This window comes from Engystomops pustulosus, chromosome 2 (genome assembly GCF_040894005.1).
Source record: "Engystomops pustulosus chromosome 2, aEngPut4.maternal, whole genome shotgun sequence".
Taxonomy (NCBI): Eukaryota; Metazoa; Chordata; class Amphibia; order Anura; family Leptodactylidae; genus Engystomops; species Engystomops pustulosus.
The window spans coordinates 221,175,308-221,188,451 of NC_092412.1; the positions used below are offsets into that span (position 1 = coordinate 221,175,308).

Sequence of the window (13,144 nt, forward strand, 5' to 3'; positions counted from 1 at the left end):
TAGCATGAAATCTGCCATATGCGCCAGAGTACCAACGCGTAAGAATTCACTCCCCTCACTGGCCTGACTGTCCATTTCCTCCTCCTCCAACTCCTCCAACTCCTCTTCTTCTGCCCATACACGCTGAACAGTGAAGGACTCAACAATGGTCCCCTCTTGTGTCTCGCCAACATTCTCTTCCTCTTCCTCCTCATCCTCCTCCATCTCCACCTCCTCCAATATGAGCTGAGAAACAGACCTAAGGGTGCTTTGGCTATCAACAAGGGAATCTTCTTCCCCCGTCTCTTGTGACGAGCGCAAAGCTTCCGACTTCATGCTGATCAGAGAGTTTTTCAACAGGCCAAGCAGCGGGATGGTGAGGCTGATGATGGCGGCATCGCCACTGACCATCTGTGTTGACTCCTCAAAGTTACTCAGCACCTGACAGATATCAGACATCCACGTCCACTCCTCATTGTAGACTTGAGGAAGCTGACTGACCTGACTACCAGTTCTGGTGGAAGTTGACATCTGGCAGTCTACAATCGCTCGGCGCTGCTGGTAAACTCTGGATAACATGGTCAGTGTTGAATTCCACCTCGTGGGCACGTCGCACAACAGTCGGTGAGTGGGCAGTTGGAGGCGGCGCTGCGCTGCCCTGAGAGTGGCAGCATCTGTGCTGGACTTCCTGAAATGCGCACAGATGCGTCGCACCTTCGTGAGCAAATCAGACAGATTGGGGTATGTCTTGAGGAAACGCTGAACTATCAGATTTAACACATGGGCCAGGCATGGCACATGTGTCAGTCTGCCGAGTTGCAGAGCCGCCACCAGGTTACGGCCGTTGTCACACACAACCATGCCTGGCTTCAGGTTCAGCGGTGCCAGCCACAGATCAGTCTGCGCCGTGATGCCCTGTAATAGTTCTTGGGCGGTGTGCCTTTTATCGCCTAGGCTCAGCAGTTTGAGCACCGCCTGCTGTCGCTTAGCGACGGCACTGCTGCTGTGCCTAGAGCTACCGACTGATGGCGCCATGCCCACGGATGGTAGTTCGGAGGAGGTGGTGGAGGAGGGGTGGGAGGAGGAGGAGGCATAGTAGGCCTGAAACACCTGGACCGAGGTAGGCCCCGGAATCCTCGGCGTCGGCAGTATATGACCAGCCGCAGGGTCAGACTCGGTCCCAGCCTCCACCAAGTTAACCCAATGTGCCGTCAGCGATATATAGTGGCCCTGCCCAGCAGCACTCGTCCACGTGTCCGTGGTCAGGTGGACCTTGTCAGAAACGGCGTTGGTCAGGGCACGGATGATGTTGTCTGACACGTGCTGGTGCAGGGCTGGGACGGCACATCGGGAAAAGTAGTGGCGGCTGGGGACCGAATACCGAGGGGCGGCCGCCGCCATGAGGTTGCGAAAGGCCTCGGTCTCTACTAGCCTATAGCTAGTACAGGCTATACAGCATCTCCAGGCTAAGCAATCTGGAGATGTGGACATTAAGGGCTTGGGTGTGCGGGTGGGTTGCACTATATTTGCGTTTCCGCTCCAGCGTCTGGGGTATGGAGAGCTGAACGCTGGTGGATGCTGTGGAGGATCGTGGAGGCGACGATGGGGTTTTTGTGGCAGGGTCCTGGGCAGGGGGCTGACTATCAGCTGACACAGGGGAAGGAGCAGTGGTGTGCACGGCCGGAGGTGAACGGGCTTGTTGCCACTGAGTGGGGTGTTTAGCATTCATATGCCTGCGCATACTGGTGGTAGTTAAGCTATTAGTGGTGGAACCCCTGCTGATCCTGGTTTGGCAAATGTTGCACACCACAGTCCGTCGGTCATCCGGTGTTTCCTTAAAGAACCTCCAGACTTCTGAAAATCTAGCCCTCGCCGCAGGAGCCCTCGCCACGGGAGCTTCACTAGTTGACACATTTGGCGCTGATGCACCAGCTCTGGCCCTGCCTCTCCGTCTGGCCCCACCACTGCCTCTTCCAACCTGTTCTGGTCGAGGACTCTCCTCCGTCTCAGAAGCACTGTGTTCACCCGGCCTATCAACCCAGCTTGGGTCTGTCACCTCATCATCCTCCGATCCCTCAGTCTGCTCCCCCCTCGGACTTCCTGCCCTGACAACAACTTCCCCACTGTCTGACAACCATGTCTCCTCATCGTCGGACACCTCTTTACACACTTCTTCCACTACGTCAAGAAGGTCATCATCACCCACAGACTGCGACTGGTGGAAAACCTGGGCATCGGAAAATTGCTCAGCAGCAACCGGACAAGTGGTTTGTGACTGTGGGAAGGGTCCAGAAAACAGTTCCTCAGAGTATGCCGGCACAAATGCCAAATTTTCCTGGGAGGGGGCAGACGGGGGGGGAGGAGGCTGAGGTGCAGGAGCTGGAGGAGTGCCGATTTCGGTGACATGGGTGGACTGCGTGGAAGACTGACTGGTGGACAAATTGCTCGAAGCATTGTCGGCAATCCACGACATCACCTGTTCGCACTGTTCTGGCCTCAACAGTGCTCTACCACGAGTCCCAGTAACTTCAGACATGAACCAAGGGAGTGTAGCTCTGCGGCGTTCCCCTGCTCCCTCATAAGCAGGTGGTGTCTCACCCCGCCCAGGACCACGGCCTCTGACCCCTGCAGTAGTTGGACGCCCACGTCCCCGCCCTCGTCCTCTACCCCTAGCCCTCGGGTTAAACATTTTGAAAATGAGAGTTATAACTTTAATTTTTTTTTTACCTTTTTTTGTGTTTTTTGTTTTTTTTGTGTTTTTTAGTTTTTAAAACCAAACGATGCTATCCTATTGCTATGGCTATTTTCTAGCCAAGTATGAAAGCACACTGCTATGCCAGATGAGATGACGCTGAGTTATTAAAAAAATAAACGTAAAATAAAAAAGGAAATGGCAGACTGTGCCTAATTGAAATCCAAGCCCTAATAAATTTTCCCACTTCGGTCTTTGCGATGGATATGTGCGTCACTAAGCGCAAAACACAGCGGTCGCAAGTCTCACTACAAATTGCTCACAATTTGCTAGTAGATGCACTGCAGCAAGGACAGCCACCAGCAGATCAACCAGAAATCAAATATATATAACGCTACTGTAGGCATAAGTAAGCCGTTTGGATTCTCCGATGGCTATTTTCTAGCCAAGTATGAAAGCACACTGCTATGCCAGATGAGATGACGCTGAGTTATTAAAAAAATAAACGTAAAATAAAAAAGGAAATGGCAGACTGTGCCTAATTGAAATCCAACCCCTAATAAATTTTCCCACTTCGGTCTTTGCGATGGATATGTGCGTCACTAAGCGCAAAACACAGCGGTCGCAAGTCTCACTACAAATTGCTCACAATTTGCTAGTAGATGCACTGCAGCAAGGACAGCCACCAGCAGATCAACCAGAAATCAAATATATATAACGCTACTGTAGGCATAAGTAAGCCGTTTGGATTCTCCGATGGCTATTTTCTAGCCAAGTATGAAAGCACACTGCTATGCCAGATGAGATGACGCTGAGTTATTAAAAAAATAAACGTAAAATAAAAAAGGAAATGGCAGACTGTGCCTAATTGAAATCCAACCCCTAATAAATTTTCCCACTTCGGTCTTTGCGATGGATATGTGCGTCACTAAGCGCAAAACACAGTGGTCGCAAGTCTCACTACAAATTGCTCACAATTTGCTAGTAGATGCACTGCAGCAACTACAGCCACCAGCAGATCAACCAGAAATCAAATATATATAACGCTACTGTAGGCGTAAGTAAGCCGTTTGGATTCTCCTATGGCTATTTTCTAGCCAAGTATGAAAGCACACTGCTATGCCAGATGAGATGACGCTGAGTTATTAAAAAAATAAACGTAAAATAAAAAAGGAAATGGCAGACTGTGCCTAATTGAAATCCAACCCCTAATAAATTTTCCCACTTCGGTCTTTGCGATGGATATGTGCGTCACTAAGCGCAAAACACAGTGGTCGCAAGTCTCACTACAAATTGCTCACAATTTGCTAGTAGATGCACTGCAGCAACTACAGCCACCAGCAGATCAACCAGAAATCAAATATATATAACGCTACTGTAGGCGTAAGTAAGCCGTTTGGATTCTCCTATGGCTATTTTCTAGCCAAGTATGAAAGCACACTGCTATGCCAGATGAGATGACGCTGAGTTATTAAAAAAATAAACGTAAAATAAAAAAGGAAATGGCAGACTGTGCCTAATTGAAATCCAACCCCTAATAAATTTTCCCACTTCGGTCTTTGCGATGGATATGTGCGTCACTAAGCGCAAAACACAGCGGTCGCAAGTCTCACTACAAATTGCTCACAATTTGCTAGTAGATGCACTGCAGCAAGGACAGCCACCAGCAGATCAACCAGAAATCAAATATATATAACGCTACTGTAGGCGTAAGTAAGCCGTTTGGATTCTCCTATGGCTATTTTCTAGCCAAGTATGAAAGCACACTGCTATGCCAGATGAGATGACACTGAGTTATTAAAAAAATAAACGTAAAATAAAAAGGAAATGGCAGACTGTGCCTAATTGAAATCAAACCCCTAATAAATTTTCCCACTTTGGTGTTTGAGGTGGATATGTGTCTCACTAAGAGCTAAACACAACGGTAGCAAGTCCCCCTGCAAATTCCTCACAATATGGTACTAGCTGCACTACTAGTGCCAGCAAGCCCAGCCACAAGCAAACAAAAAAAAAAAAAGTATAACGTTATTGTAGCCCTAAGAAGGGCTGTTGGGTTCTTGTTGAATCACTCCTGCCTAACACTATTCTAATAGAACACCCTAACGCTTTCCCTGACCAGCAGCAGCTCTCTCCCTAGCGGCATCCAGACACAGAATGATCCGAGCAGCGCGGGCAGCGGCTAGTCTATCCCAGGGTCACTTGATCTGGCCAGCCAACCACTGCTATCGACGTGTAAGGGTACCACGTCATGCTGGGTGGAGTGCAGAGTCTCCTGGCTTGTGATTGGCTCTGTTTCTGGCCGCCAAAAAGCAAAACGGCGGGAGCTGCCATTTTCTCGAGCGGGCGAAGTATTCGTCCGAGCAACGAGCAGTTTCGAGTACGCTAATGCTCGAACGAGCATCAAGCTCGGACGAGTATGTTCGCTCATCTCTAGTTATAGTATTTACCCAAGAAACCTCAAAAACATCCCTCAGCTGCCTTAGGAAATGTGGTTTTTATGTGCATCTTTTTTTGGACTTCCAATTGTTTAGTATTTTTCTCACCTTATTTTTATCAATAACTTCATGGGATTAGGTCATATAAAGCTTGTGTATATTATACTTATACATAGCTACAGCACATGATATATTTTATACACAGCATAAATATTCATACATTTTCCCAGGCCATGGAATATTTGTATAAGATATTCAAATGAATCCAACCTACTGCAGTATTACCTGTCCATTAAAGCCAGCTCCATCCGGAGACTTGAGAAATTCATTGTAAACTTGGTTTGCTCTGCTGATCACCATAGCAACTGCATCTTGGTATTGAGGGGAAGAGATGGCCAGCAGTGGCAAGGCAGCTAGTGGGATGTGATCTTCACTAATGTTTAGGCAGTTCTCATCGTAGCTGTAAGGGTTAAGACTGGAAGGACAAAACATCAGAACGTTAGTTGGTCATAGTGATCAGTGAAGGAGACACTAGGATAATATAGCAGATCTAGACTAGCATAACAATTGCATTTATAGTAGTCAGGGTCAACATGTCTGCAGGGTTGGCAAATTGTAGGAAGTATCTTAAGGGTACTATTAATACCATATGTTAATCACTGAAGAGAGTTAATAAAGAATGGCTCCAGTTTTGGTGGACTGTATACTACTAAGCAATGTTACCTATGGTCCACCAGTAATATTTGATCTTGGGGCCCACCACCGCACAGCTATGTTTAGAGTTTCTTATATAGCCTATCCATATTATATAACGTATACATAGGATGGCTGTATGTAGGGTATCTGTATGAAGAAACATAAGGGTACCCCATCAAGCATGGAGTGGATGCCCACCTAGAACTAGTGGATTCTCCTGTTCAAGTGAGGCCCAGTCGGAGCCTACTACCAAGGATTATGTGATCACAGAAATGTCTCCCTTGGTCCCAGAAATTATGAGTTGGGTAGGTTTCTGATGCTACCTGTCTGGGTCACAATTCTGGTCACAGTGCTCAAGACAGCAGCTTTAGTACTTGGTGATTGGGTGTCATCACATCATCAGTGACCCATAAAATACTCCCGACTGGACCATGATACTACCATATCACCAGGATTTCCCACTGTAGAGATAAAGTCCAATGTACCCCTGTTGATGTAGTCAAAGGGGGTTGGCTGCTAGGGTACAGTGGCCCACCAGAGCATCAAAGGATCCTTCAGTCAGCACAGGCTCTACTGCAATAATAAGTCCTAGAAGGGTTTACCCTCTGGTGGGCCCTGGGAGCCCCTGTCAAATGCTTGTTGACTGTCTCAGTTCATTAGCTAAGTTAACCATCTCCTATGAAGAATTGTGCAAGAATAGACAGCTACCCTCTACAGGCCCTCCATAGCCTAAAAGCATAATAATAATAATAATAATAATAATAATAATAATAATTCCTTTATTTATACACTGCACACAGATTACACAGCGCTGCACAGAGCTTGCCAAATCGGTCCCTGTCCCAATGAAACTTACAATCTAATCAACCTACCAGTATGTTTTTGGAGTGGGAGAGCCCAGAGGAAACCCACACAAATACGCAGAGAACACCCAAACTCTTTGCAGATGTTGACCCTGGGAATTGAACCCTTGTCTCCAGCGCTGCAAGGCTGTAATGCTAACCACTAAGCCACCGTGCTGCCCAATAGCATAGCCAACAAGGAGTAGGGAGTCTGTGCTATAATAAGACACTTCATGCCAATCTACTAAAAAGTATAAATGTAAGTGAAATTTATTTTACAGTTTAAAATAAATAAAAAGAATTTTTTTGTCCTTTGACAACACCTTATATATTCTCTATTTATAGGTTGAATGCTTGTTCTAACTTAGTACTTTCAAGAAATCAATATAAGCAGTCATGTGTGAGAAAAGGACAGTGTGACAACTGAATCTAGGACAGATATTTAGCTATGTGAGAAGCATTGGGGTCGGTTCACTTAGGGCTGGTTAATAACAAAGATTCAGGAAAAGAAGTATTTTGGAACAAGGGCAGCAAAAAATATAAGCAGATATTTAAAAAGAATCAAAGACTCACAATACATTGTGCTACTGATTGTTTACTAAAATACTAAATATATAAACCAACATTTATAAAGGGAATCATAACTAATTTAAGTCAATCTCCTTCCTGAGGTTTTTCCTGTGATCTGAACACCATACGTATATTCCATATATAAAGCAAAATGTTATCATTTCAGATACATTTACTGTGTTCCACTCTTTTGTAGAACAATTCATACACTTCATCAGTTGGACCCGACCTTCATGCCTTGTGTTCTATTATTCATGTTATCTTATCCTTCAGGTGATAGATTATATTATTTTCTAATATTCCTTATTACAATTCTCTTTCTTTTGATGACACACTACGCAGAAGAACAAATAAGTCTAGTTTCTTACCAGATGTGCCTGTACTTGTTCAATACATCTAAGGTTTAATCTAATTCTACCGCCTTGTTGTGTTACGGTATATATATAAATGTCATTTTACCATAACAAAGTAGTCCAATGAAAATTCCTTTACAGGCGGTCCCCAGGTTACGTACAAGATAGGTTCTGTAGGTTTGTTCTTAAGTTGAATTTGTATGTAAGTCGGAATTGTATATTTTATAATTGTAACCCAAGACAAAATTTTTTTGGTCTCTGTGACAATTAGATTTTTAAAATGTTGAATTGTCATAAGAACCAGAATTAACAATAAAGGTTCATTACAGACACCTGTGATAACTGTTATAGCTGATTATTGTAGCCTAAGGCTAAAGTATAGTAAATTACCAACATCCAGGTCCGTTTGTAACTAGGGGTCGTCTGTAAGTCGGGTGTTCTTAAGTAGGGGAATGCCTGTATTTATATAGCACACACAGCTTGCCAAATCAATCCCTGTCCCCAATGGGGCTCACAATCTAATCAATCTACCAGTATGTTTTTGGCTGTGGAAGGAAACTGGAGGACTCGGAAGAAACCCACGCAAACATGGAGAGAACATACACCATCAAGGTGGGATCAAACCTTGAAGTAATACATTTGCCCTATAATTGTATGCTATTCGATATAGCCCTACAGATTTGCCATTGGACCAGCCTCTCTTTAAATAGCTGGGTTGCCAGGCTCCTGAAGAAGCAGATGAAGAACGTGCGTCGGAGGGAGAGGAACCAGCGCTAAGAAACTGAGGTAGAACTTTAATCTGTGCTTATATTTTCTGTATATTCAAGTTGTTTGGTAGTTGTAGGATGTACAAGGAAGCAGATATACAGGACAAAATACATTGCAATATGCTTTTTTATACATCCCACCATTTTCTAAGTAATATATACTGTATGCTATATTCCTGGTTTTCTAGAGCTCTGCCTTGAATTCCCACATGCATTTTGATAGATTTTTAGAGTTACGTATAATTTTAAACTTGAGTTAATAAAATTGATATGAATTTATATCTATTTATTGATTAGGGACCTATACCCTACCACTATAGAGCAAATATATATAACTGTAGACCATCCACAGAAAAGTTAACCAAAGTTCAGACTCAATGCTTTGGACTCTATGTGGGAAATTATGATTGGCCACATATAAGAAAGTATACCAAGGTAAGTGCAATAGTCTTATAGGGCCATCCATATTGGATATACCCTGGAAAACAGGCTGTGAGCACTACACCCAAATCCCTGGTTGGAGGAGTGAGCAATAGGAGTGGGCAATCATTAGAAGTGAACAATCCAAGGAATGTCTGTTCCTGATCATATCCCGCTGGGTCTTAATTGTCTGATCAGTGGGTGTTTGATCTCTAAGACCCAACCAATCATAAGGAATAAGGTAACACAGGGCCCAATATTTCATGAGATCCAACAGTTAAGACCCCCATGGGGTTGATAAAAGAATTGTTTTCTTCATATCAATGGAAACCTCTTCTGTGATCTGTATTGTACTTACTTAAAGCTAATAACTTCAAATAATAGAGGATGTGAAGTAAATCTAACTGCCTCAGCATGTGCCAATTATGCAAATAAAGTGAATACAAAACTATTTACATAACAAATACATTTATTTTTATTTTTTAAAGGAAATAATGTATTTATTAGAGATGAGCGAGTATACTCGTCCGAGCTTGATGCTCGTTCGAGTATTAAGGTACTCGAAACAGCTCGTTGCTCGGACGAGTATTTCCCCTGCTCGAGATCGAGCATTTAATTAAAAAAACACAGTGAAGAACAATGAAGAATAGAATAAAAACAGTGAACACTGTGAACACAGGATCATTTAAGTGAAAAACACAGTAAAGAACACAGTGAAGAATAGATTACAGATGTTCGGCACATCTGCTTACTTGTCGGGAGATACGCGCGGAACGGTGCGAACAAAATAGTATGTGAAGAACAATATATATGTGTGAAGAACACATTGAAGAACACGGTGAGCAGGACAGAGACACCGGGGAGCAGGACAGAGACACCGGGGAGCAGCACAGAGACACCGGGGAGCGGCACGGAGACATCGGGCAGTGGCACGGAGACATCGGGCAGCGGCACGGAGACATAGGGGCACGGAGACATAGGGGCACGGAGACATCGGGGCACGGAGACATCGGGCAGCGGCACGGAGCGGCATGGAGACATAGGGGCACGGAGACATAGGGGCACGGAGACATAGGGGCACGGAGACATCGGGGCACGGAGACATCGGGGCACGGTAACATCGGGGCACGGAGACATCGGGGCACGGAGACATCGGGGCACGGAGACATCGGGGCACGGAGACATCGGGGCACGGTGACATCGGGGCACGGAGACATCGGGGCACGGAGACATCGGGGCACGGAAACATCGGGGCACGGAGACATCGGGGGAAGGTTACATCGGGGCACGGAGACATCGGGGCACGGTGACATCGGGGCACGGAGACATCGGGGCACGGAGACATCGGGGCACGGAGACATCGGGGCACGGAGACATCGGGGCACGGAGACATCGGGGCACGGAGACATCGGGGCACGGAGACATCGGGGCACGGAGACATCGGGCAGCGGCACGGAGACATCGGGGAGACTTCAGTGGAAGAAGAGCAGCGGATCCCGGGACAGCGTATCTCCCGACAAGTAAGCAGATGTGCCAAACATCTGCAATCTATTCTTCACTGTGTTTTTCACTGTGTTTTTCACTTAAATGATCCTGTGTTCACTGTGTTCACTGTTTTTATTCTATTCTTCACTGTTCTTCACATCTGCTAACTTGTCGGGAGATAATATACGCGCGGAACAGTGAAGAATAGATTGCAGATGTTTGCATACATCTGCTAACTTATCAGAAGACATTCTTTTTCAATTAATTAACACATTTTATTCCCGAACCATGGTCCCTTTGAAAAATGCTCGAGTCTCCCATTGACTTCAATGGGGCTCGTTATTCGAGACGAGCACTCGAGCATCAGGAAAAGTTCGTCTCGAATAACGAGCACTCGAGCATTTTAGTGCTCGCTCATCTCTAGTATTTATCTGTCACTAAAACGTCTAAACTGATTTTGAATCTATAATTTATGTCATTCGAAACTTAGTCAATTGAAACAGAATACAGAAAACAGAATGTTCATCCATACAAAAATTTTCAAAAATCATAGTTACATAAATATATGCAATGCACTAGAAAAATGGAATCACCATCAGTAGGTGTGACAGCACATAAGTAATTACAGCAGCAGATGTCAAAATAATAAAAATAACAATGATGTATCTTAATTGCAAATTTTTGTGAGACTTTTCGCAGTTTGAGACTTTTTGGGCGCAGAATCAAGCAGCACACCAAAGTTCGTTGTCTCAAAGATTTAGTGCCGTGGCCGGATTTATCTTTGTAGCCCAGATGTTTGTTCAACTTGTGAAACTTTTGGGCTCTGAAATTGTCTCATTCTTGCACCTAATAAGTCCCAAAACAGAGTATGCTAGATCCAGACTTACTTTTGGGACTAAATAGTGGCACACTACAAAAAGTCACAAAACTGAAATAAACAGACAACTCATCTATCACATGCGGAAAAAAAGTTAAAGGGAACCTACCACCACAAATCTACCTATAAAGGTAGATCGGGTGGTAGGTGGATCAATGGGACGTGAGGATAGCCGTTTTAAGGGCTAATCCTCATGTCCCCGCACTTCTTTAGTAACTTTTATTTGACTTTTATGGTAATTTTATTATGCGGCTACTGGGGCGTGGAGTAGCCGCATCTGAGGTTACACGAGGCGGCTACTCCAAGCCCCGGTAGCCACTTTACCCCTCCTACTCACCATCTTCGGCGCGCAGCTGCTCGTAGCTGCGCGCCCTCGTCCGCATGGGCAGAACAGCAGGCCCGCGCCTGCGCGGTCACTGCTCCGAAGCAGGATCGTCGGACGATCACCGAAGATGGTGAGTAGGAGGGGAAAAGAGGCTACCGGGGCGCGGAGTGACCGCCTCGTGTAATCTCAGATGCGGCTACTCCACACCCCAGTAGCCGCATAATAAAATTACCATAAAAGCAAAATAAAAGTTACTAAAGAAGTGTGGGGACGTGAGGATTAGCCCTTAAAAGGGCTATCCTCACGTCCCATTGATCCACCTACCACCCGATCTACATTTATAGGTAGATTTGTGGTGGTAGGTGCCCTTTAAAGAGAACCCGTCATGCAAAATAACCCCCCTAAACTAAATATATTTTCATAAACTGCCATTAGAGAGCATTGCCTCTATCCCTTCATTGTCCCTCTACATGCCTGTAAACCTAAGCAATTAGGTCCTAAAGCTGTATGCAAATGACCTGTGAAATGTCCAATGGAGCATTAGCATATTCAAGCTGTCCACTCTATTCATGAGTGGGAGGCACAGCCACACCCCCAGTGCTTGACTGACAGCCTGTATAATGATGTGAGGCTGTATAATGATGTGCTTCCTGGTGCTGGTGACCACGCCCCCTGCAGCCTGTGTGTGCATGTGTGTGTATAGGAGAGATACAGCAGCTCTAGGCAAGCCATGTTACAGCAGAACATGTCAGATTCATGTGTAGCTGATGTCTGTGTCTCTCACATGTCAGCAGATGCAGCACACATATAGCATCTTTACTATACATTACACACAGACATGAGCAGGGGGAGGAGAGGGGAGGGGTTACAGGGGTGACATCACTGCCTCTGACCATGTGACCAGCCTCATTTACATGATAAAAAATATGTGATTTTACAATGAATAATGTATGAAATAACTAGATAAAGGCTGGGATGGGATCCTTGTGAGCTGCTCCAACAGGAAGAGGTGACAGGACTAGTGGCAGGGACCTGATGACAGGTGTCCTTTAAGGTACATTGCAATGATTAAGTAGACCAACTTCAGGAAACTTTAAAAAGTGGCAGCCAAAAACCTATGATACATGTGACCGTATGAGGATTAAGGAGATGGCAGCGCTTGTATAATGGCCCAACCATTCTTAACTTGGTGCCACTCAGCGACGGATATATGAGTCACCGAACTCTGCTAGTTAATGTTCAGTGACGAATATATAGGTAACAAGAAGCACTGTAACAGTCGGAGTGTGCTCCAATTGCGGGTGTTTAACCTGTTAAATGCCATAGTCAACCACTTTTTTGTGAGGGGGGATATATTAATTATAATTTCTTTATTATTCCTTTATATAGCACACACAGATTACACAGAGCTTTCCAGACCAGTCCCTTTCCCAATGGGGCTCACAATCTGATCAACCTACCAGTATGTATTGGAGTGTGGGATGTTGACCGGGATGGGAATTGAACCCAGGACCCCAGAGCTGCAAGGCTGTAGTGCTAACCACTGAGCCACCGTACTGCCCTATTGTTGCTTCAATTTTTGCTACATCCTACAAAAAAGTGGATACATTTTCATGAATAGAGCAAAGCCATTCCAAAATAGTATAACTGAAAAATGCATCCCACCCTGCAAAAAATAAGTCCTCACATGGTAACATTAACAG

General features: G+C 45.1%; 1 protein-coding gene across 2 annotated transcripts in view; it reads right to left on the bottom strand.

The window, feature by feature from the left end:
• PITPNM3 (PITPNM family member 3) overlaps positions 1–13,144 on the bottom strand; it is a 358,693-nt gene that overhangs the window by 88,917 nt on the left and 256,632 nt on the right. For both annotated transcript variants that reach the window (XM_072138218.1, XM_072138217.1), the window contains exon 6: positions 5,392–5,581. In XM_072138218.1, the coding sequence (XP_071994319.1) occupies positions 5,392–5,581 (190 nt within the window). The remainder of the gene's footprint in view (positions 1–5,391; positions 5,582–13,144) is intronic.